Source organism: Trachinotus anak, unplaced genomic scaffold (assembly GCF_046630095.1).
Source record: "Trachinotus anak isolate AG129_WGS33_773 ecotype Australia unplaced genomic scaffold, CSIRO_AGI_Tana_v1 ptg000011l, whole genome shotgun sequence".
NCBI lineage: Eukaryota > Metazoa > Chordata > Actinopteri > Carangiformes > Carangidae > Trachinotus > Trachinotus anak.
Window position 1 is genome coordinate 9,996,980 of NW_027273862.1, and position 25,922 is coordinate 10,022,901.

Below are 25,922 nucleotides of genomic sequence, written 5' to 3' on the forward strand. Positions count from 1 at the left end.
CGGCTGGTGGTGAATTGCACTAAGTCAGCCACAGTCCGCCTTTTACTTGCGGCGCTGAGGAGGAGCTCAGTTGTTTATTCATTCACGTCAGCCCCTCTTCCCTTCCCTCCTTCCTGCTACACACAACGGGGACCCGCCGTTGTAACAGTTTTTCCCATATTAAAATTAACCTCAGTCACGTCGCCACCATAAACCGATTTTGGAACCAGGTGAGTTCAGGTTTTCTGTTTCTCTTGCTTTGGCGGTAATAGAGAGGATATATGTGCCGCCGGAGCGGGGACTTGTCCGGCCCGGCGAGGCGGAGGAGGAGGAGGAGGAGGAGGAGTGTTTCAGCCGTAACTTATTAAATTCCTCCTGACCAGGAGTATGAAAATGTATGCGACTAATGTGTGGCGATTATTTACCGCCTCTGCGTTTTGGACGGGCGTCTTTGGGTGCGGGTTTCCACGCCGTGCCGAAAACAAATGGTCGATGTAGGTCAGCAACTACAGTCAAAATGTCGTCTTTTCTTTTTTTACTTCCACATTCTCTCATGCCACAAACAGATGGCGTCGAGAGGGGGATGGAGAGAGTGGGGAGAGAGGCGCATAAAGGAGCAGGGGCTATACCAGGCCCGGGTCTGCCCATCACCAGTCTACAGCCCGGACATACACACAGCCCACCTCCTCACGCCGAGACAGCGGAGGCCCAGATGTCTCTTAGGCCCGTCTTGAACAAAGTTTTCGGCGTTAAGTTGTCGGGTGTTTCTTTTTAAAGAAACAGCGCAGGGTTTTTTCGGGGGTGGGAGGGGATAATGGTTTATTTTGAGCTGACAAAAGTGTCCACAATCCCGGTGCAAAGATAACGCTCGTCTCCGTCCGCTCTGGTGCGCGAAACGCGCGGTCGAGGCCACATTTCTGGTCACAACTCTGCACAGAGGGGATATTTTGACACGGCGCCGCACCGGGGAGATGCACTGCAGCAGATAACCTGTAGCCCGGGCTGCCCGCTCCTTTGGGGGAGGCAGGCTATCACCAGTCGGCTGACTCCTCACTCGGACTCTGTCAGAGATCATTGATAGGCCACAGGTATCCTCCACTGCACTAATGAGGGCAGTGCATCTCAGCACTAGCTGCCATGGGAAGTATGTGATGGTCCTGTATGGCCGTCTGGGTCTGCATATGTACCCCTCATCGTGGAGTGCTGTAGTGGCATTTTAATGTAATGAAATGCAAAGACGGAGCGAGTAATAACACTGCTGCCTACCCATGCATACCTGCCATGCAGTGTCTAATCATATAATGTGGACGGGGCACTGCATGCAGCGAGGCAGCTGCATGCTGTGCATACCAGTTGGCAGCCCGGGGCCTATAGATGTGCTCTGATGCAGTTCAGTGTCAGTGCACTTCAGTGGCTGGCAGTAATTAAAAAGACATCCTCCCCTTGTGGTCTGTGGGTCATCTGATTGATGGTCATTTAGATGGAAATATTCAGATGACTCAGCATCCTTAACCAAGGTATCACTGCCATGCAGATTGTAATTCATGCTGCAGATCTTACTGTTTGCGTTGTTTGATCCATTTCTGATGGCTGTTTGAGCAGACTAGCGTCCTGAAATGGCACTTTTAACTGACTTAATCATCTCAGTGCCCAAGGAGTGTAGGGCGTCAACCACTGCTGTCCAACTCACCCTTTTCTAGTGTTACTGTAGCCTTTTGTCAGGGGATCCTATTTCATTGCAGCTCTTAAGTTGAGCATGTCCAGCCATTTTTGGTCCTCATTTCTGGCTCATGGGTGTCTGTCAGGTGATGTTGACCTGGTATTTCCTCTATGTAGAGTCCACCTTCACCTCTGTCTTCTAAATAGTGTATCTCTTGTCTTTTACTGTACTGTTTTTCTGAATTGTGCCCTGCCTGCCTGAATACAGTTTTGAGGCTCTTTGACTTCAACTCTTTGATGATAACTTCTTCAGTCTGTTTTTGCTTGAAGGCATCTCTGCAATTTTTAATTTGCTTTGCAAACTTGCTGTCTCTCAGCTTGCTGCTATATTTGTTGTCCTCTGTGTTAACCTTGTGTTAATGAACCATCTTAGTGAATTTGTTCTGCCTTGTGATTTTCATGCATTGTGGTTACTGATACAGGCATTGTTTATTGGTATATGGACCAGATTCCTTTGTTTATGGTGTTGAACCATTGCTTGATTGTGATAGAATACTATTAGACATTATGCATGAAGATCCCATAACCCAATTTGATAATGGTGCCCTGAAAATTTGTCAAGATCAACAAAAAGCACTGGCAAGTTCTCAACAATTCAGACTCATACTTTGTCTGCACAATTTATGCCTCCAAGTATAAATGTGCAGGGTTTTTTTTTTACTTCTTGGCTTCAGTCATACAGTGATGAATGAATTTCTCCAAGTTTGGATCGATAATGTGTTATTACGCTGCCACTGCTACGACACAATCTGTATGCTACACGAGGGATCATAAGCCATTCATCCATGGATCATCAGTGGCAGGGTGACCGTGTTGAATGAGGTCCAGTAGGGCCAAACAGAAAGCATGTCAGGACATTCTCAGTATTAAACTTAATTTAAAAAAAAAAAAGTCATCCTTGCAGACACTGAAAATTAGACACATCTCTTCTCTCTTCTCTTTTTTACTCCATCCTTTCTTTATCTGGATGTGGGAATATAGCTGTGGTTAAAGGTTTAGAATAGCTGATGATGGTGTCAGCACATTGCAGCGCTTGGCTTTGCTGCAGGCAGGGTTAAAAAAAAAAAGAGGCTGATGTTTCTCGAAGCACAAAGGCCTAATGTGTAGTGTAGGGCCTGTTGGTTACAGCCATGCTGAACGACCTCTAGAGTGTAATGGCAGTTTGTTTGTATGTGCTGTGTGAGTGTAGTGTGTAGGCCTGTTTAAATGCCACAGTGCTTAGGCCTTTTGTAAAAATGGCCTGTGATGATGAATTGTTAAAATCATCTCCAAATTTAACTTATATTGAAGCAAGCTGACAGTTTGGTCTATATTCATCAATGACAAATACAACTTATTATTATCTGACTTTTAAGAAGCATGTGAGTAAACCTGATTCTGATCCAACACAAAAACAATAAAACAGGTGAATGGGAACCCACCTTGTGTCTGTTATTGATGATTTAATAAGATTGATGGAACATTTTTCCTAAACAGCCTTTATTTTACATGATATCTAGCAACTGTCAGCAACATTTTGAAGTCATACTTGCAGCATGTCTCTAGGGATGGCAGTGTTGGTCTATCGGTTCGCCGCTTCTGTCTAGACTGAAATATCTCAACAACTGTTGGATGATTTGTCATGAAATTTGATGTTCATGTTCAGTTTCCTGGGGATGAATCACGGTGACTTTGGTGATCCTCTGAATTGTCCCATAGCACCAACATAAGGCTGATATTTTTGTTATTTAAAAAAACAATAGTGACAGCTGTTGGATTGTCATGGATTTTTCATGCCATTTATGATCCCCAGACGATGAACCACTGTGACTTTGATGATCACCTGACTTTTCCTCTTGCACCACCAGGAGGTTTGCATTTTCAGTTCTAAGTGAAATATCACAACAACTAATGGATGGACTGCCGTGGATAAGTTTAGACTAAATATAACCGTCATTGATCATTTTGATGCAAAATACCTTTTATGAATTTTAAGTCTGCTTCATGGAGTGTATACAGAAGGAGCATTGAACAGACAACTCCAGTATGTAATTCTTATTAGGTGCGAGTCATGCCTGTCACTTTTGGTCTCATTGCTGGTCTGGCTAAATGATGTCCGTGCCAGCTTTTGCTGTGTGAAGTTGTTACTAGTTGTCTGGTGAGTCGGTTTGTACATGTCAGTCCTCCTAAGTCCTGCCAAGTTCTCTGCGTGAAAAAGATTAGCAGTGTTGAAGTTGTTTTGCTGCAGTTTAACAGAACATGGTGTTGTACAATCTGCAAATTATTTTATGGCTGAAATTATTTTTTGAATATTCAGATGACTGCTTATCTTTTTCTCCTTTTCCCCCCTCCTTTATTATTATTGTATCTAGATTATTAGTCCCTGTATAGAGACATGGTTGGACCATAATCATCTGGGCTCACATGATATAGTGTTGAGTATACAGTATGCAACCAGTGTTAGCCTTTAGCCTTCAGGTCTCTGCAAGCCCCTGTTCACTTAGCTAACTACCACTTTCCAGCATAATGCAGAGCAGTGGCCTAGTTCATGCCCTCTTAAATGTAATTTTAGCTGTGTGTGTATGTGTGTGCATGCATTGTGTGTATTTGTATGTCCACTCTTATCTGTTTTGTCTCTTTCTCTCACTGTCTCTGTCTCCCGTTCTCTCGTTCCCTCTCTGTCCTTTCACAGTGTCTCTGTGTCTGTGGCTGTTGTTGTGCCGTACTCGGGCCAGCGATGCTGAGCTAGTTATGAGTAGTTTTACAGTTAGTGGTGTATGTTTAGCTGCACCTCTGTGGATGGATGGTGTTATGCTTGACGAAGTCAGAGACAGTTCAGCCATTTAACATTGTTAGTTTGATGGACACCTGGTGTTCCTCAGCTGTTATTGCTGATATCGAGTTTACACTGAGGCCACGAATGGGTGAAAAGTAGTTGTACAAGAGAATTGGATCAGAAAGTTGCGAGTTGAATCTCTTTTGGTTTCTTTTTTAAACCACCAAATCCCAAAGTTGTTTTTTTTTTAATTTTTTTAAACAAAACATACACCTCATTACTATCATCACAACTTGCCTCAGTGGATGCAGTCCTCAGACAGCGCTGTCAGACTGGCTCAGTCTCAGTGTGTGTGTGCAAGATGCTGAGAATTAGCTGTGATACAGAAACTCATAGAGCCAGAATGCCATGTAAATCAGTTCGCATTAAACAGATATTTAATGCTGCAAGTGCTAGAAATGACAGTCAATAAATCCGACCAGGCTATTAAATTATTATAAGCCAGCATTCTATAGAAATAGGCTAAAATTTACAACTGACTTTTTGTGTTGAGGGTCAGTACATTTTATGGCTGTGATAGTGTTTATTTTCATAATCGCATAATCTGCCGATGATTTCATTGATTAATCATTAAACAATTTGTTGTTTGGTTTGTACAACATGAGAAAAAAATGCCCATCACAGTTTGCAAAGGTGATGTCGTGAAATGTCTTGATTTGTCTAAAACATATAAATATTTAATTAAGTATAATGTTAAGACAAAGGAAAATGATCACAATTCAGAAACATGAACATGAACATTTGTTTTCTTTTAACTTAAGAAAAGATTGATCAAAATAGTTACTGTTTAATTTCATGTCAATAAACCTAATCAATTTAACACTGTGCAATGAGAATCTTTTTAGCAGCTTGAGATTGTGATTTTTTTAGTAGAAAGTACAGATAAGCTTATCATCTTCAAGACTTGGCAAAGGCACCATAACTCACTAAATACTTTGCATGCAGCGGTGCTAAAGGTTATGTCCTGTCTGTGACATTTTCTATTTCATATGCTGATCCAGATCACTGTGCCACGTGTGCATAAAAACATGTTAGAGAGAACTTGGCTGGACAGGGAACAACAGATCAGTGAAGGAGTGATAGGGATGATACTGGCAGAGAAAAGATAAGAAGGAAGTGATGAAAAGGGGGGGGGGGATAGAGAATAGGGGAGGGGGTGTTTCCATGGAAACGTGAGGAACGAGTGATGGGAGAGAGGAGGAGAAAGGAGTGATGTAGTTTGAAACTGATAGTTACAAAGCATTGGAACAAAATGGTAGGCCCACAGCAGCATTTAGCTGAGCAGCAGAGCTGACGTTTATTGAGACTTTAAATTTTTTCTCATAATTCCTCTCAAAGTGATTCTGTTCGATAGCTTCGTACCTTGATATTTTACCGTGCTATTGCAGGTGAATTTGTGACATGAGGGTGAAACATGGTAGGAATAAAACTGAACCTGGGACCGATGTTTTAATGCTGTTAGGTTGGTTTGGATTGATGACCTCTTAAACACTGAGTAAAGCCAGGCTTATGTCTGTTCTTTCATATCTGTATGAATGAATGAGAAATTGAACATAAGGACAGTGACATGAAACCATTTTCTCTCACATTTAAAGAGAGGATAGATATGGGATAGAAGAACAGCTTACATACCACAGTTTAGGGAATTTGGGACTTTATTCCCAAAGGACACCTCGTCATAAATATATCATACTGTAAACCTGCCTGAAGCGTTGCAAATGTGATACCTTAAATCTGCCAGTTTCACCTGCTGTATCCTGTGATGGCATATATCATAGATGCTAGTGGTTTCAGATCAAAATCAAATTTTTTCCCATATTACTTTGTTTTTTTCTATTATTGGTGCCCATAACAGGAAAAAGAACTATAACACAAGGAAGTGAGCACTGCCCTGATTCTTTTGACTTCAATTTTCCTTAATTCTGGGGAATTTAAAGTAAAACGTGAGACGTTTATGGGTCACTCAAGTACAGGTCAATACGGGGAGACTCCTCGGCCAGTGGTGCTCGACCTCAGTACTCATAGCTTTGATTCAACCATTTGAAATAGAGTTAGTTTAGCAATTAATGTGCCAGAGCTGTTGTTGATTTGGGCTTCGTGTGTGTAAGGAGAGGGCTTCCTCCCTTCACAGTGCACTTTTTAAAATAAATGTTCACAAAATCTGAGATGTTGGCCGTGATTCAGTTTAGCCTGTGGAGCCTGCGTGACGTGCATTTTACATAACTCTCTTTGCCCTGTTAATGTTCTCAGGGCACCAAAATGTATACAAGGTTAAAGTGATAGTTCGGCTTGTTTGACATGGGGTTGTGTGAAGTACTTATACACAGTCAGTGTATTACCCGGAGTAGACTCGGATCAGTACGCCACAAGTTTGGAGAGGCAGCAAGAAACACGGCACACTAGCAGAGCGATGTGCTGCTGTGGATGGGGCCAACAGGAAGAAACATGTTTTAGACACTTTTAAAAGGCGCCCACCGAAAGTTTAGCACTTTCTTGTTCACTCAGAAACAGTGTGTAGGTGCACCGTTGTGTAGGAATACGGTAGTTCAGTGGTTGGGAAAAATGTAGTATTGAAGGAAACCTGATCGCTTTAAGATCTGGTGACTGTGATGGCCAGAGCACAAGGTTCACATCATTTTTGTGCACGCCCTCTGTGCCCTGTATGGAAGCATTTACATTTGTTAAGGGCCACGTTTATTCAGGGTTTTTCTTAATTTTTTACAATATGTAGAAAGAAAGTGTGGATCTTTCAATTTTCTCATGCTGTAGTATAATGAAATATTTACAGGTATTTACTGTCACTACAAATGGTGGCCAATATACTTTAGCTACACCTCAAACCTCCTCCACTATACAGTAATACTATGACTATAAACAACGCCATACTTATTTAAGTAGAGTTTATTTTTATGTGTTCTCATAAGAGCGAGAAAAAGTATGTGAACCTTTTGGAATGATCTGCATTTATTTATAATTTTGTCTTAAAACATGGTCTAAGTTACAATAATGAACAAACACATACAATTGTATTGTTCTTGTCCTTATTGAAAATATCTTTCAAACATTTACAGTGTAGGCATGAAAAAGTATTGAACCCCTCGGCTAATGACATGAACAAAACCTAACCAGAGTCGGGAGTTATCAAACCTGGAGTCCAATCTGTGAAACCAGGTTGGAGTTTGAGTTTGCTATTCACAAGAAACATCTGCTGATGTGAACCACCGCAAAAAAGAGATCTCAGAAGACTCACAATCAAGAACTGATGGTTTGCATAAAGCTGAAAGGGTTACAAAGTCATCTCAGAGAGTTTAGATACTGATCAACCCACAGTGAGACCAGCTGTCTATAAATGGAGACGAGATAGTTTTGTGGCTACTCTCTGTAGAGGTGGGCGTCGAGCTAAGATGACTCCAAAGGCAGAATGATCAGTTAGGTAAAAATGAAGCCCAGAATAACGGCTTAAGGCTTAAAGGAATCATTTCAGCTGGTTAACATCTCTGTTCACAAGTCTACCATACGCTCATGGTGCATGGTTGCACAGAGTAACCACAGAGCAACCTGCTGCTCTCCAAAAACATCACTGCGTGTCCAAAGCTTGCAAAGAGCATCTTGGCACCACACAACACTACTGGGAAAATGTTTTATGGAGTGATGAAACTAAGGTTGAATTGTTTGGCAAGAACACGCAGCACTATGTAGGGTGTAAAAAGGGTGCTGCATACCAACATGAAAACATCGTCCCAACAGTGAAGTACAGATGAGGGAGCATCTTGATTTGATCCTGCTTTGCTGCCTCAGGATCTGGACAGCTCGCCATCATCGAGAGGAAAATGAATTCCCAAGTTTATCAAGTTATCTACGCTGACATTATCTTATCTATCATGTCAGCGTGTCTGTCCACCTGCTGAAGCTCAGTAAAAGTTGAACCCAAAGCGTCAAAGTAAATCTACTACAGAATGACTTCAAACTAAGGAAATCCACCTGTTGGAGTGGACCAATCGGAGCCCAGACCTTGATCTATAGAGATGCCCTGGCATGACCTGAAGACACACCATACATGCTGAGAATATGGCTGAGCTGAAGCAGTCCACTTCCTCCTGAGCATTGAACAGGTCTGATCAGCAGCTACTGGAAGAGCTCGTTTGACCTTATTGTTGCCAAAGGAGGTGCTCAGTTATTAAATCCACGGGTTCACTTCTTTTTTTTTTTTTCACCAGCACTGTGAATGTTTCGTGGCCAAAGTAGCACTTTGTTTGTCTATACCTGTGACTTAGATGAAGATCAGATCACATTTTATGACCATTTAAAAACAAAAAAGCAGGTAATTCCAAACTTACTTCTTCTTGCCACTGAATGTTAGTGTGTGTATGTGAAAGTGAACTTCATGTGACCTTTCACATGTTTAACCTCGAGGAGAAGAGGACAAGTTCAGACTATGTTCCCCGAATAAGACAAAACATGAAGTGTGTGGTGGCTAATTTACTGTTCTAGTAGTAGATGCTCGAACAAAATGTCCCTGAACAGAACATTTAAAAGCGGGTCTGTAATATGAGAAGCTATGGAAATATTTATATACAGAACATTATTCTAGTGTTTGTAGTTAAAAGGCATCTATGTATATTCAGCCAGAAAAAGTTTGTGTGTAACAAGGGTCCATACAAACCTAATGGAAGCTGTAAAAAGCTTAGTGAGTGTGCACAAACTTTGTCCTGTTTATGGTGACACTCAACACAACACATGGGCCACTGAGTAGGAATAAGGAGAAGAGAACTGGCAGAGCCACTTGGAGCACTGCCCTCACTCACACTTAATGCGCACCTGAACCACCGCTGTAGAAACTGCACTTCAGTGACTGTCACCTTCAGGAAGCAGCATCTACTCTTCCTTCCCAAAAAAACAAAAACAAAAATAGTTTCTTTTTTAGAATTGCAGCCTAAACATTGAGCAGCCTCACTGAGTGGCAGATTGAGAGGCTCAGCATGGTTAACTGACTATTTAGTCCTGATTAGTAATTGTTGTTAATTGTTATCTCTTCAAACAGGCTGCCAGCCATAGTATTTGCTGCTGTCCTCTGTTGCAGGATGTTTGGTCAGTCCGTGTGTGTTGGCCCTAGTTCTTTGGGGTCAGCTCAGTGTGTCAGGACACTTTCACCTTTCAGAGTGGTCACTTGAGATGGTGGGTGAACCTCTGTTGCTGCTGGGGTCACTTTCTGACTGAAACAAATGACAGCGGTGAAAGGTTCTTAAATTCTCTAGATCCACACTATCAGGGTTTCAGCTAGAAATATAGCAGTGCTGAGTCTGACACAATATCATAATGGTTATGTTGGGAAGTTTGCTCTAAAATACAGCCAAAAAGGTCCACTCCATTCCTTCTTTGTGCTCTAGCATCCAAACTAATAATCCAGACTCTTATATTACAAAAATGTTCCTGGGTGAAGTCCACTCCTCTTGTGTATTCTCTTATTGTGTATTATTCTTCTGTATTCAGTATACTCTATCATGTGCCCTATGAAGGCATAAAATGACAATGTGTCATATATTCCAACTCTGCCATCTGTCTGCCCTCTAAGACTATCAATATCACTTCAATCTAAAATGTGGGCACATATTGTACCTGATCATTCAATGCTTCCAGTGCACATCTTTTTCACTCATGCAGCAGAATCATAAATATTTTTGATACTGATAACTAAAATTTAGTTATTAAAGAATTGATGAAACTTTTTCTCTACTCATTCAGATACCTCAACTTGGGTTATCTGATGATACTGAGTACTGGTGCTATACCAGTGCTCTCTTTTCCCCAAATTTTAAAATCTATATACCTCACTTTTTTGAACTCACCTGTTTTATGTAAAGTAACATTACATCAGGGACTTCTGTGGTTCTAAGTTAGAGCTGGTGACCGGCAAAGGCTGAACGAATGTAAGAAATGGTTAAAAAGAAAGAATTACATTTAAAAAGAAACTACATTTGGTGTGGAGCAGTCGGCAAATACACGATCCACTTAAAAGCTCAGTAGCATGGCTGATATCGGGCCTGTGTATGGAATCAGTGCATCATTATACTGCACCAGTGTCCAGTGGACAAAATATGAAATGTTTGTCACAATTTGCATTGAAAGTCGCACTCCTCCTTTGAGCCACAACTCAGTCAAACCTGAACACAGAGAAATGGTACATATTTTAACTGTGACATACACTTTCCGAGGATATCATTATCTCTGATGTCCACTGCAAATAAATGTCCATAAGAAATCATTAGAATTTGTAGCAAAAAGTTGCTATTTATAACTCGAAAACATGCCTGAGCTTTATCACATTTTTTACTTTATCCAGTGTCACAATAATCTGGTAATAGTTGTCTGTGCATCCTTGCCTACACTACAAACAGGAACTGCTGATGGCTGACTTGACATACTTTTTACTGCTGCCAATTTGTCAAAATTTAAACAAATTTAGGTTAAAAAAACAGGACTCACCATGTAGCCCACATTGTAACTCACTAAATCCATGGGAACAAGGAAGAGATGAGGAGAGCGATGCAGGGGCACGGTTGTCTCACCCCTGCAGTACACTGGTATCAATCTACCTGTGATAAGATAACAGCAGCTCATCTATCAGCTCGACTGTAGTGCTGAGTGCTGTCGTGGTTGTGAAGAGTGAGAGACTGGGGCCTTTTAGCAGGACTGTGGACACATCGCATCATACCTGAATAGAGCTGCTTTCAACCTACAGTGATTAACATGGATGATTACAGCTGATGCTGATATATTGTGTCTGTGTCTGTGTGTGTGTGTCCAAGAGAGAGGACTTGTAAAAACCAACAATACCATTCTTCTTCTTCTTCTCCTTTTGCTGCAGCCATGTTTGTGAAACCTCAAAATAGAGCGAGATAGGTTTTGTGCTGTTTCTCCCTCACTCGCTCCCTATTTTTTTCTACCTCTTTCTGTTTTTCTCGCTCTAGCTCTTTTTCCCCTCCCCCTCTCTCTGTTCCTCTTTCCTCCTCTCTCCCCCTTTCATTCTCCCTCCCTCCCTCCCTGTCTCCCTCCCTCTCTCCCTCCCTCTCTCTCGCTCTCTCCCCTTTTTTTTTTCCTGTCTTGCTCTCGGTTTCCATCACGCTCTACCCCTCCCTCTCCTCTCTCTCTTTGCCTCCCTCTCTTTCTTTCTCTCTTCCTCTCTCACGTTGCACACTGCCCCTCCCTCCCTCTCTCTTTCTAGCTCTCACGTTGCTCCCTGCCCCATCTCTCTCTCTCTCTCTCCCTTTTTTCTCTTTTTTCTGTCTCGCTCTCAGTCTCTCCCTCTTTCTCTTGCTTCTCTTGCTCTCCCTCTACATCGTCCCCTCCCCCACTGCTGCCTCTCATTTTCTCTCTCTCCTCTCTCCATTTCACTCGCTCACTCACTCACTCACTCACTCACTCACTTGCTCACTCACTCCCCCTCCCATCTCCGTTCTCTTTATCTCCTCCCCTCCCTCCCCCTTCAATCCCTCTTTCATTCCATGCAATCATCTGTTCTCTCTCTCTCTGCTTCCTCTATTACGCCCCATTTTGTCCTCTGCCGTTTCCCTCTCTCTCTCTCTCTCTCTCTCTCTCTCTCTCCCTTTCCCTCTCCCCTTTCCTCCATGTTCTCTGTTCTCTCTATCCTGTTGTTTACTACACTCCCCCATGCCATTTATGATACAAACTTTATTTTAAAAATTGTTTTCTATCACAGAAAAACAAACATGGTTGGGGTAGAAACTGTTATATTTCTGGAATAAAAGCTGCACTTGGAACAAAAAGCTTCCCTGACTATCACTTCATATTTGTTTCTTATTTTACCCCGTCCATCTATGGTGCCATTTACCGGCCTTTGTTATTATCGTTAACCCAAATTCTAATTATGTGCCCTCCTGTAACAATCTACCCCCAAGCTAGCTGTTTACCCCAACATGATGGTTGCCTCTGTTTGCTCATATTCAACAAGTGGCTAACTTGCTGGCCCACAAAACAACTACAAATGACAGTTGTCATCCTCGGGGGAATGTAAACTAGACGGACCAGGTGACTGCCTCACCTCTCGGGTTCGTACTTCACAGGCAGCTCCTGCAAACTGAGCTGTTCCTTCTGCGCAGCTGAAGTGTTGCTGCTTGGCCTGGTAAGGCTTAAAAATGATTCAGTGCTATACAGTTGCAAAGTGGGAGGAGCTGTTCTGGGTGCCCATGGTCCTGGATGTAATAGTCCCATTCATTTTCTCTATAGAAAATGTAACATGGCTCACAGCTGAAGCACTTCTACAACTTGGATTGGCATAAAAATCTCCTGGTTAAATCATCAGTACATAGAATTAACACCTGTGTGTCTCTGATTTCTCAGAAATGAAGTTGTTACAATTAAAACTGGTTGTCATAACATGAACCTATAAGATTGTTACCTTGTCTGGGGAGTCCTGTGTTTCAATATGAAATAAGATTGAAGATATTGTTTAAAAAATTGAAAAGGGAATACAGAATGGAGAAAACACTTTGGGAACTGAATTTCCTTACAGTTACCAAAATTATACTTTTATGGTACCCTACTATGGGAAATATAAACATGTTTTTCTACCAAACCCTTTTTCCATTTATCAAAGAAGCCAAGGTTCTCCAATACTAAATGTTGTTTAAACACGAGTAGCTGTAGAGGATCTTTGCCCAAAGGCAAAATGAAAAAAAAAAAAGAAACGGTCTCAAATGAACAAAATAATGTGAGAGAACTGTGAGTACAAATCTAAGCAAATGTTGTTATCAAATAGTTGATTAATCCAGAAATAATCATTTAGTCCTAAACATTACAAAAAAATTTAAAAAGCCCAAGGCAATGTCTTCAAATGTGCTGGGATATTTTGTCACTACTGGTGCAAAACAGCCACAAATTAGAAAAATTACCCCAAATTTTAGAGTGTACTTATGTATATATGATGATATCTTTGCATTCTAACATCACAGTTCACCTAATCAAAGGCTAAGAAAAACAAAAATATGGGCAATTTCCATCAGTTTCCTGGTGGCCATAATTACATTTTGTCTAGAACCAAAACATGTTACTACAGTTTGAGAAGCAGGAACACCTGAATTTTTGTCATTTTGACAGTTCAACAATGACTGATTAAAAGTGTTGCAGATCAATGTTCTATCCATCAATTAATCAGTCAGTGGTATTAGTTCTAATTCTTTTGATTAATCCAGAAATAATCGACCAGTTGATGAGCCCGAAAAACTTAGAATTTTCACTGATCTAAAGCAGAGAAAACCATCGTATCTCACATTTAAAAAGCTGGAACCAGTAAATGTTTTTTGCTTGATAAGCAGTTATCAGACTTGCACAACTGTTGATTATTTGTTTTCTGTTGACTGACCCACAGTGGAGCTAACATGGCTGCCAGCGAAGACGGCCATGGCCATTCTGTCTGTCACTGGTTCTCTGATAGAGTTCATAGGTCAAAGGCAGCCAGGTCTGTCTGTCCCTCCTCAGTGTCTTTGATCCATATATCTCCAGGGCGAGTCTTCATCCAGCTGAGACAGAGGACAGTTTATACCTGGCATCAGGATGTTTCTCATAGGCCACAATTGGTCAGATTTCACTTCCCGCTCCCATCTGATGTTATCTCGGGGAAACTGAGTGTGACAGAAGTGAAAGCTTGTTGTTCATCATACACTTTTACAGGTTTGCAGTGGTTATTGTGCATCATGCATCAGATGCAGACTAAATTTTTGTGACGTGCAAATCTACATGTGTTTGGGAAATTCGTTGTGTTGGATTGTGCAACGACAATGCAATATGTCCTCTTTTAATTTTGGGTAAAGTTTTTATTTATATCTTAAACTTTCTGCCTGTGGTCTGATCACCTAAGACAAAAAACTGAGACCCAAGAGAGTGGGAGCTCTACTAGGTGAGAGATGTAAGTCACACCCTCGGGCATGTTGTGTAGGTGCATTGGAAAATCATCCAATTAGTTTCCTGGTAGTGGAAAAATGTATGTCTGCGATCATGGGCAAATGTCAAATAGAAGAAAATAAGAGCTTTTTACAACTATAAACAAAAAGTAAAAGTAATTAACCTTTGTTGCTTGACTGGGTTATGATTGGCAGGAGATGGGTTGTAGTGTACAGAGAACATTAGCTATTTGTGTAAAGTTTTATTTTGTAGTTGAAAACATGGAAATCAGTGAAGCTGAAAGTAGAGGAAAGATAGCACCACTTGTTACATCTCTTGCAGCACTTCTGAATGTGTGTTTTCACATGAAACATTGGGGAACACACTAAGCAGATGAGGAGGAACACGTTTTAATGGCAGAAGAGATAATTAAAATATGCAGAGATCTGGGCTCAAAAAGTAGCAGTTTCTATTAGACAGACTCAGAATGAAATCGACATATTACCCACCAACACTACTGGTGCAAAACAGCCACAAATTAGAAAAATTACCCCAAATTTTAGAATATACTTTGTATATATGACGCTATCTTTGTATTCTTATATAACAGCACAGTCAACCTAATCAAAGGGAGAAACAAAAATATAAAAATATTTTCCATCAGTTTCCTTGTGGCCAAAATAATATTTTCCTCTAGAACCAAAACATGTTACATTTACTGTTTGAGAAGCAGAAACACCTGAATTTTTGTCATTTTTGTACAATAAAATCAGTTCAACAATGAATTGATGATTAAAAGTGTTGCAGATCAATGTTCTATCAATCAGTCAATGATATTAGCTGTAATTCTAATTGGGCAAAACCTTTTGAATTGCGTTTTACAGTGTAATCATGTGCAGTATGTGGCGTCTACCCAGTGTCTTTACATCTGTGTTAAAGATGGAGTTGAACTCAGGCTGATATCACTGCAGCTGTGTTCTGTGACATGACAAGATGTGTGACTGATCTAAAAGGAGGATGGTAACTTCATGGAAATTAATATTGTGGCCTTACAACGTAGTGTAGAGGGAACACACCTTCAACATACCATGCATTGGGTCACACACTCATTAATAATGCACACCGCAGTCTACGATTACATCAGCTGTCCATTCACAAGACACATCATCTTAGGAAATCACAACAACATAAATTCCTCTTTGGTTTGTTTATTCTAGTGCTGAAACGATTAGTCAGATAATTAATTAGTTGGCTGATAGAGAATTAAGCGGGAAATAATTATGATAATGGGTTTATTGTTAACATATAGTCATTTTTAATTCACTGGTTCCAGCTGTGAAGATGTGAATATTTGCTGTTTCTTTTCTTCTTTTGTACTGATGATCACATAAGACACACAGAAGACGGTGCCTTGGGCTCTGGGACAATGTTCACTGTTTTATGACATTTTATAGACCAGACAACTAATTGATCAAGATCACGAAAATAATGGGAAGATTAATCCATAAGGTTAGTTGCAGCCCTAGTTCCACCCAGACATCAATCCACACATGTTTCCTGCTAAATACATTCAAGACAACATGTTGAATTTCGTACGTATAGTGTAATGTATAATTATTAATTAATATATTTTTTATTATTATTTATTTCTTTGGGGTGTCAGTCAGTAATTTGATGCCAATTTTCTGATTGCCCTCCATGGTTTGCAACTTGGTAATTTGCCGCTTTTGTGTTGTCTCAGTTTCATTATTGGCAGGATATGCATGACCTTTGTGGCCTCCCAGGCCACCATTGGCACCATCTCACAGCTCCACGGCTATCTCATCTCTCTATGCGTCCCTAATTTCCGTGGTGGTACGCCGGTCGCGAGATGCTGTGAAAAGAGATGAAAGTTCTTCACACTTGAACCTTGATGTTTCCTGAGGTGTCAGTCAGCAGCCCAGTTTGTGTGTGTGGTTGAGGACAGGGGAGGGATTCGTGGGGCTGCTTGATGCATCATTACGAGTGGTACAAATACCTTTATTCTGTCCCTTTACTCTCATTTTGTCTATTTCTTCCCTTCATCCATCTTCCATTTCTTCTTATTCTTTTACCGCATTCTGCTCCACTCTCCCCATCCCCCTCGGTCTCTTACTCTCTCTCTTTTTCTGTCTCTCCCCTCCACCCCCTCCCCTCTCTTTTCCTTCAGTATTCTTTCCTTCCACTCCCTCCTCCCCTCTCTCTCTCTCTCTCCTCCATTCGCTCATCTCCTTGTCAGTCACCTTCCATCTCTTTCTCTCCCCTCTCTTCTTCTCCTCTCCTATCACATACTTGCATCCGTCAGTCTGTGCATGAAACAATCCTCCAACACTTTTCCCTACTCAGAAACCTTACTTGATAAATGAGAGAGTGAAAGATTCAGAGGCAGAGAGAGAGAGAGAGAGAAAGAGAGATACATAGATGAAACACAGAAAAGGACTCGGCAATAGATGGAGCCACTGGAATAAACAGATAAAGAAAGAGAGACAGACAGACAGGGATAGGCAGAAACAAAGACAAAGAATGATGGACGAAGATGGAGGAAATGCCGGTGAGCGAGGGGGAGGCAGCCTGGTGGATCCATAATTTCAGACTGATATGATGTTGGTTTTATTTTTGTTGTTGGTGTGTCTTGTGACTTTGAGGTGACTTAGCCCATTCATCACCAGACTATCAAGGAGCCTTGTGTGTCAGTGATGTATGAGCTGTGTGTTTCTTTATAAACCTTCTGGACACATGCTCAGTTGTTGGGAGAATGTTTGTTTGTTTGTTTGTTTGTTTGTTTGTTTGTGCTGCGTGTTTGTTTGTGCCGGTGTGATCAGAGTCACTACCGAAACTGTGTTGAAAAAGAAGGGGTGGGGGGGTTGGAGGCGGGCAGTGTTAGCTCCGCCTCCCCTCACTCCCCACGTATAAATAGGAGACGAACAGAGCCTATTCTCACTCAACACTCACACTGAAGAATGAGATCCTTAAAGCACCTGAAACCTCACAGCAGGAGGAGCGTGGTGAGTTTATTGGCTCTCACTCGTAGCATGTTGAAGTGGTAGTTCACTGAGGTGGTGGGCAACACGGGTTTGATCTCACTGAGGCTGAAAGACAGGTAGAGAACTGCTGCCAGAGATGCTTTGATTCTCTTCAGGTTTTCTTTGTTTTTAAAGTTACAATTTGTGGATTTCTTATTTCTCACTAATTAAGAATTGTCTCTGGTATTAACTCAATAGCATCTTGTCCATTTGTCCTCTTTTGAGATTCTGTCAACTCTTCTTCAGTCCTCTTTTTTTTTCCCTCTCCCTCATCTGTTTCTCCTCACAATTTTTATCTTTCATTCTGTCTGGCTTTCATTTTGTCATTTTCTTTCTCCCTCTGTCTCCTGGTTGCTCACTGCCTCTCCCTCCCTCCCTCTGTCTCTCCATATCTTTCTTTCTCTTTCTTCCTCTTGCTCTCTTTTGCCTGCTGCCTCACACTCACCCTCTCACTCTTTCACTCAGCTCTTCCCTCCCTCCCTCCCTCTCTACAGTCTCTCTCTCTCTCTCTCTCTCTCTCTCTCTCTCTCACAGCCTTCCTCCTTCCCTCCTGTCTCCCCTCCCCTCCCCTCCCCCCCTTCTCCTTATCTCTCCTTCATTCTCCCTTTACCTTTCATTTTCTCTTTTTTCTTTTTTTCCCTCTCCCCCCCTCCCCTCCATTAGACTCTTGCCTGCTCTAAGCTCCCCCTCCCTCCTTCTCTCTGTATCTGCTTTTTCCTCTTTCCCCCCTCTGTTCTCTCTCTGCTCTCTTCTGTTTTTGTTTCTTCTCTAATCTTGTTCAGTTTTTTCTTTCTTTTTTTTTCCCTCTCTTGCACTTGAACGTGTGTGTGTTGTGTGTAGATCAGTAGGCCATCTAATCCCCCACAACACACACACACGCGCACACACACACACACACACACACACACACACACCATACATGGTTAGCACGCTGAATCAGGATGGCGTCTTTCATAGTTGCTGTGTGTCAGTCACTGGATCTAAAAGTTTGCTTTTAGACAGTCTTGTTTCAGGTTGACTGCTCCAGAACAAGTGTTTGGGGAATAGCTTCGTCTCTGTAGGAGGAAATGTGTACACTTCCTAGTGATGCCATAAAGGGCTCTTTAAAATCCCACTCATTTTTTTTCTCCAACCCTCTCTCTCTCTCTCTCTCTTCACAACCAGCTAAAAGAAAAAACCAACAAAACACTCTGATAGAGATTGTACACAGCTTCATTATAACCCAAGTGTCCTGTGTTGACAAATTTGGGCTGTTTTCATAAGTTCTCAAAAGCAAACAATGTAGTGTTCCTGATTGTTTGCTTAGCTTGTCCTGACCATTTTTGTTCATGAGATGGACCATAGAAATCGGCTGACACAGCAGAACTTATGATGACAGAGAAAAAAAATCCTACTTAAATTTTCCCCCAAAATAAAATGAGTTATAACAAATTCAGTTTGACATCTATATGTCTGGAGTCAGATAAATCGCTTCCTTGCTGTGCTGATGTCTTGACCATCTGCATGTGTGTCTCTTTCTGTTCCAGGAGGAGGCGAGCCGGCGCCTGGGTAGATGTGAGCCCAAGGTAATGGCCAGGCTGGTGGACATAGGCACACAGACAGATCCAGTGGTTGTGCTGTCCTTGGCCCAGGCCGCCGTGCTAGGTCTCATCTCCCAGAATGAAGTGTTTGGAGCTACTATTGCACCTAACGGCTTCTACACCGGTGAACCAAAAGAGTCCCCTGCACCCCCAGTAGACGGAGTCGACTACGAGTACGCAGACCAGCTTATCGGAGCCAACGGAGATTACTTAGGAGACAACTTGGGAGAAGACGGACAGATGCAACCCAGCTGCAGTCAGAGGAGGTGGCAGCAGGGGCCGCCGCAACATCCGGACGGGAAAATGGTTGGCCCCGATCGCCACAGCCTTCAAGGTGGTGACGTGTCCTCATCCCATGTAAAAGGGGAAGGGGTGAACTCTGGAATGTCCTCCTGCGTCCACATGCTTAACAACATGGCTCCTAGAGGAGGTTTAGTACAAGTCGATCCAGCAACCCTGAGAAGCGCCAACAAGAACTGTGCAGAGTGTGAACGGGAAGTAACTAACCAGCAGCAAGCCAACGCACACGGCCACCCTCCTCCCGCTCAGGTGGGCCACAGGGGAGGGGAGCAGGGCCACAGAGGACTGCAGGGCCAGCGCCCTATGCCAGGCCATGGTCGAGGTGGTCGAGAGGATGAAGAAGAGGTAGAACACCAGGGGAACAACATGATGAAGCCCACACAGCAGGATGAAGCTATCAGCAGCTACTTCCAGACCAGTGAAGTGGGCAGCTATGACTCGGGGGAAATGGCCATTGGGGGCGAGTACGAAGATGGCAGCCAGAGCATGATGTGGACAGACGGGAGCGCAGGAGGGCAGCACCAGCCGCCTCCGCACCCCCAGCCTCCACGTCGGCACGGAGGTCGCAGAGTAGACCGGCTAGATATCAACATCCAGATCGACGAATCTTACTGCGTAGATGTGGGAGACGGTCTGAAGCGCTGGAAGTGCCGCATGTGCGATAAGTCTTACACCTCCAAATACAACCTGGTCACGCACATCCTGGGCCACAATGGCATCAAACCACACGCCTGTCCACATTGCGGGAAGCTGTTCAAGCAGCCCAGTCACCTTCAAACCCACCTGCTAACCCACCAAGGTACACGGCCCCACAAGTGCACCGTCTGCAAGAAGGGCTTCACCCAAACCAGCCACCTGAAGCGACACATGCTCCAACACACTGACGTTAAGCCGTACAGCTGCCGCTTCTGCCGCCGCGGCTTCGCCTATCCCAGCGAACTGCGAGCGCACGAGGTGAAGCACGAGCGGGGTCGCTGCCATGTGTGCTCGCAGTGCGGCATGGAGTTCCCTACCTACGCCCACCTCAAACGCCACCAGACCAGCCACCAGGGTCCCCACACCTTCCAGTGTACCGAGTGCAACAAGTCGTTCGCCTACCGTAGCCAGCTCCAGAACCACCTCCTGAAGCACCAGAGCCCAAGGCCTTACACCTGCTCCCAGTGCGGCCTGGAGTTTGTGCAGCTCCACCACCTACGTCAGCACTCACTCACTCATAAGGTATTGACACCGCCGCCGGCCACTTCTGCTCCCACCCAGACATCTCGACTGCTCTAGTTACAGACACACTGTAAATGTTACACATACAGATCATGAGACTGCTAAGGTTTTTTTTCTTGTCATGTAAGAAAAATTATAGCGGAGAGCAAAAGTGAACAGATACAAAAAAAAAAAAAGAAAAAAAGGAGGTGCTGTCGGATCACCAAAGGGAGGCTACCACACCTCTGTTGTCTAAACGCCACACTGCAGTCGATCTCCTGTCCTTTACTCACTGACATCTGGGTGAAGTAGACAGGTAAGAGCACTGGCAGGCATCCATCCTGCGTCCAGAATCCTTTTGTGTCTTTATGTCGGATTTTTGTTGTGACTAAAAACTTATCTTGAGATTTTCTGAGGTCAGAATAGACAAAACCTCAAAATGTCCCATTGTAACATAGACTCGTCAGCACCCAACCGTAAATGTTTGATCAAAGTAAAATGAAGAGATAAGGAAGTCATTTCATAAGACGTACGACAGTGAAAGTTTTTTTTAAGGCTTTTATCATTGTAGTTCTAGATCAGGAAATGTGGTCAATTTTTGTGCAGTCACCCTGAGTATAGGTTATCACCCATTCACTGTTCAGTAAAGTAAGATCCAGGATGTGACTCTTGTGGACATCATCAACAAATTTGAGTTTTGTTCATGTTAACAAACCAGGACTGATCTGTTGCAAGATTCTCGTTTCTTCTGTTAGCTGTAAAAAAAGTCTTTTGCATAAAAATCTCTTTTCATTTCCTGTGAAAAAACAGTCAAACAGTAAAGGAAGGGTTTGATTCTGTACATACACAATACCAGGCGTCCTCATGTACTCCTCATTATAATCCTTGTCTGAGTGAACTGTCTGTAATTGCTCAGTGCCCCCTGCCTGTTCTGCACACATGCATGCAATTACTCTCACACACACACACACCCCACACACACACACACACACACACACACACACACACACACACACACACACACAGGTGAGGAAGAGAGAGAAAGGGAAATCACACACAGTGACAAATGAAAACGCAGAATTTCTAAGGATTTAGCCAAATTCCAAGACTTTCAGGACAACAAAACTCCTAAGCCTCAATCATCATCGAAATGAGAGAGTGGTCTGTATTCCCAGTGGAGAAAATGTTCCCCTTTGCGGCTTGTATTTGAGCCCGCTGTCTGCTCACTGCTCCCCCTGGTGGACAACGGCAACACAGCCCATTTGTTGTGCAGACAGTGGGTGGACTGACAGTCTGCCAGATTTGTCTGCTTATGCAAACACTGTCTCTCGACCAACTAGTGACCTGTAATACATATTTGTTCTTCTCATTAACCCATCATCCACTCATTCAGTGGCGCTTTTTTGTCTGCTGACACTGACTGCAGAGTGGAGTGTATGGTGCAGCAGCACACTCGTGTAGACAAGCCTTCAAAGGCCTTAGCTGCTCTTGTGACCTGCTCTGGTGACCTGCTTCTCAAAGTTTATGCATTTCCTGTGGAATGTGGTTGAGAATATTACACCGGCAGTGTAAAGACAGGTAAAAAGTGCTTCTGCTGTTGTACTGGAGGAACCTCTTGGTACACCTAAAATGGCTGCCATAGATTTTTATATGGTCAAAGAGATTAACATCTCACGGACAGCATGTGAATATCATTAGGTTAAAATGTTTAGCAGAACCGACTGCTGACATCCCAGAAAAATGTTTTTTTTTTTTTTTTTTTTTTTTTACATTGTCCTGACACTGTATGTACATGGCATGAGGAAAACTGAAAAGCCGTACTGTCTCTTAGAGTAACATTGAAACCTCCTCTTTGGGCTGCATGTACAACAGGAATGCCGTGCCCCCCCCCCCCCCCCCCCCCCCCCCCCCCCCCCATTTATGTTGCAAACTGGCAACATTAATTAACTATCAATAGTTTCTGTTTGCAACACACCAATGGCTGTACAGATAACTATTGTTAGTAAGTTGTAAGAAGAGTTTTTTTTTCTGATTTCTAAACAGATTTTTGGACATTTAATAGAAATGGACGTCAGACTATCATGTCTGTGTGTTCAGATTTGACTGAGTTATGACTCACAGAGTGTTTTTTGTAATCAGGTGCTAATGGAGGCTTCAGTGAGCCTGTGTGTGTCACAGTGTGTGTCACAGTCACTACTGTTGCTGTTGCTGCTGGCCATGTTGACAAACAGGCCAAATCAGAAAACCAGTCTACAATAACTAACCTCCAGTTGTTTTCAGACCACAAGCAGGCACCTCCCTCAGTGTTTTGCCTTAGTCTTTCCCTCTGCGACCCTACTTCAGGTCTCTCACACCTCCCCTTCACAGTTTGAAAACCTGTCAATTAAGCGGTTAATCCACTTCTGTCACACTTGCAAGACACTTGTTAGAGACATGACAAGGGGAAAAACTGCAGTACACGTTGCTATATTGGCATGATTAACCCTGTCCTTCTGTGTGGACTCTGCAGGGGATGAAGGGCCACAAGTGTGATGTGTGTTCCCGAGAGTTCACCCTGTCTGCCAACCTGAAGAGGCATATGCTCATCCACAACAGCGTTAGACCTTTCCAGTGTCACGTCTGCTTCAAAAGCTTCATCCAGAAACAGACCCTCAAGACCCACATGATTGTCCACCTGCCTGTCAAGCCATTCAAATGCAAGGCAAGTATTGGAACTTGATTAATTATAATAAAAAATAAGATTATATCCTCAGCGATAGTCGCAAATGTAAGAGTTTGTAATTACTTTTGGTGTGAAATAAGATGTGTTTTAAGTTAGCAGTACTATATGAAGAGGAGAGTCAGTGGTTTTGGTAAAGTCAAATTCGCATTCTTACAGTGAGAAAAAATCCCAGAGGTTGGAGCCAGCTGTTGTCAGGCAGAATGATTTTATCATTAACTTCCAGCTGCCAGTAACTACTTTGACATGTTTATGTCAGTGCTCATAAATGTCACTATTGTAAATTATTTTTGGTCATTTTTCTTTTCAGGTATGTGGCAAGTCTTTCAACAGAATGTACAACCTGCTGGGCCACATGCACCTCCATGCTGGCAGTAAGCCTTTCAAGTGTCCTTACTGCACCAGTAAGTTCAACCTGAAGGGGAACCTCAGCAGGCACATGAAGGTCAAACATGGAATGGACGTTTCACCAGAGGGACAAGGTGAGGACGGCTGTGCATACTGTCACTTTATTTTTCTTTGATTCTTAGATTTTATTCAGCAAAAGTTTATCAGATGAGCAAGCTTTTCATCAGCAATGTCTAACCTCACATCCAAACAGCTTGGTTTTACACCCCTGTCCATTCGTAAGGGGTATCGCACAGTTTCCATCAGGTACCCGCTGATAATGAACCTGCTACAGCCCTGGTCCTGGTCAGATGGCTTTGAAGCCAGCATCAAAAAACCTCTGAAACACAGTCTTTCATACACACATGCACACAGATCATATGTGAGTGCTTAATTGTAATTTTAGTTTTGAAGTAATATATATAATTGTTTCTGATTGTCATTGTGCACACAAAAATAAATAGGCTTGAAGTAGGCTTGAACCCAGCCGGAATACGTCAGTATCCCTGGACTCAGCCTGAGCTGCTGACCTCAACCAAAGCCTGTTTCATAATGTGTGTTGTTTAGCTCAGCTTTGTTGACTTCTCGTCTTTTCTGTTGAAGCTCCTTGCTCTTCGTGTGTTACGTTCTTTATAATTGTTTTACTGTTGGACTAAGACATTCACTGTTGATTACCAACATCGAAACATGATGTCGTGCATTTCCAGAATTCAGCAGCATTAGAATCAGAGTTCAGTGACAGTTGTGGGGTTGCCTGCTTATTGATTAAATCTGATCTTTTACATGGCACACACACTTCTGTTTAAGCAGATAATTGTTTTTGAGTGCTAAACTCTTAATCAAAATGACCTAAGGGTATTTTTCTAGACTTCAACTATGATTTTTGCTTTACTGAATCATAATATTTTTTTAAACTGAAAAAAAGCTATATCTGTGAAAGTAAGAGGTTTTGTAGCACAGTCACATGGAATTGATTTTAACTTTAATTCTATTAATTAAAGGCAAGAACTCCTCATATCTGTTCACATTTAAGCAAGAAAGCAATGTTAAACATGATGGGCAACCCTAATGGCAATATTGGCCTGGGAGTTTCTTCAGCATGGCAGCAAAGATTGTACTGAGTGTTAGCTTTGGAAATGTACCTTATACTACTTTTTTTTTGTATTTTTCAGAAGTTCTTCCAGAAATGGAAAGCCAGGGGGAGTATGAAGGACAGAACTTCAGCTTTACATCACCAGACAATATGGACAACGGTGGCTCCCAAAACCTCACTAAACTCACTACAGCAAACATGGAGGACATGGAGGAGTATTACAACTTTGGCAAGGATACAAGCAGCTACACTACACCTTGAGTGGTGATGGACCAGAAAACACGATTTGTTTTTTTTTTCTCAAAGCAGAAGGAAATTACAGAGTTGTTGTCAAGGCTTTGGGAGACTCTGGGGAAGGGGTTTTCTTTTAGTTATGGCCTCCTTCCAGAAGAGCCAGAACTGCCGGACTCTGATGGGAGGCCAGGAAGGAGACACACTTCACAGGACACGTTTCAGCTCTGTTGCTTAGAGCAGAGACGCTGAAACTGTTGACATGGTCTGGAGCTCCTTTTTTGGGATTACTACGCGATCCAACTCCAAGACTCTTGTCTGGCAGACAGTGACATCTGTATGTTGTGTGTATGTATCAGTTATTTGAAAAGAAAAAAAAAAAAGAAAAAATGTTGCAGTTGCAGAGCCATCAGTTACATTTGATGTGATAGAAAACTGTTTACCATTTTGCCATTTTTGTCATTCACAACCAATGTATGCCCTTATATTTTTGACTGAAAGTGCCAGCTAGATACATTTGCAACTAAGCTTCCACCGTGTCAGCTATTTACTCACTGTATATCGAACTTTTGATACATAGTCACAACATACTCATAGGTTTGAATGCTCTTACTAAACAGTTCCTAATTGTCGATACCTGTTCCTGCCCAGTCCTCAGTTTGAAATTTAAACAGGCTGGTCTTTCAGTGCGTTTGTGCTTTTTGCACAGGACATCGTAGTCTTCTTCTTACCAGGGCACCTACTACCAAAGTTGCTACTGTCAAATTTTGGCTGATGCCAGAAAACCACGTTGCCGGCATGTCAAGCCCTCTCACTGTACAAATGATTCTGCATCATGCAGTGTGTTTACCCTGTTTTTGTTTCACATGGTTTAGCTTTACATTAATAATCAATCCCGTGTAGTGAATATACAGCTCTAGTTTTTGAATTACTGAGTGAACAATACAAAGCACTTTTTCATTGA

General features: G+C 42.5%; 1 protein-coding gene across 2 annotated transcripts; it reads left to right on the forward strand.

The window, feature by feature from the left end:
* Positions 1–25,922, forward strand: znf710b (zinc finger protein 710b). 2 transcript variants are annotated; one of them, XM_071490119.1, is made up of 5 exons: positions 1–209; positions 18,978–20,549; positions 23,038–23,229; positions 23,558–23,729; positions 24,807–25,922. In XM_071490119.1, exons 2-5 carry the CDS (start codon positions 19,020–19,022, stop codon positions 24,986–24,988), a joined length of 2,076 nt encoding a protein of 691 aa, XP_071346220.1. In that variant the 5' UTR covers positions 1–209; positions 18,978–19,019; the 3' UTR covers positions 24,989–25,922. The 2 variants fall into 2 exon arrangements, with proteins under 2 accessions (XP_071346220.1, XP_071346219.1); XM_071490118.1 differs by lacking the exon at positions 1–209 and adding an exon at positions 17,336–17,433.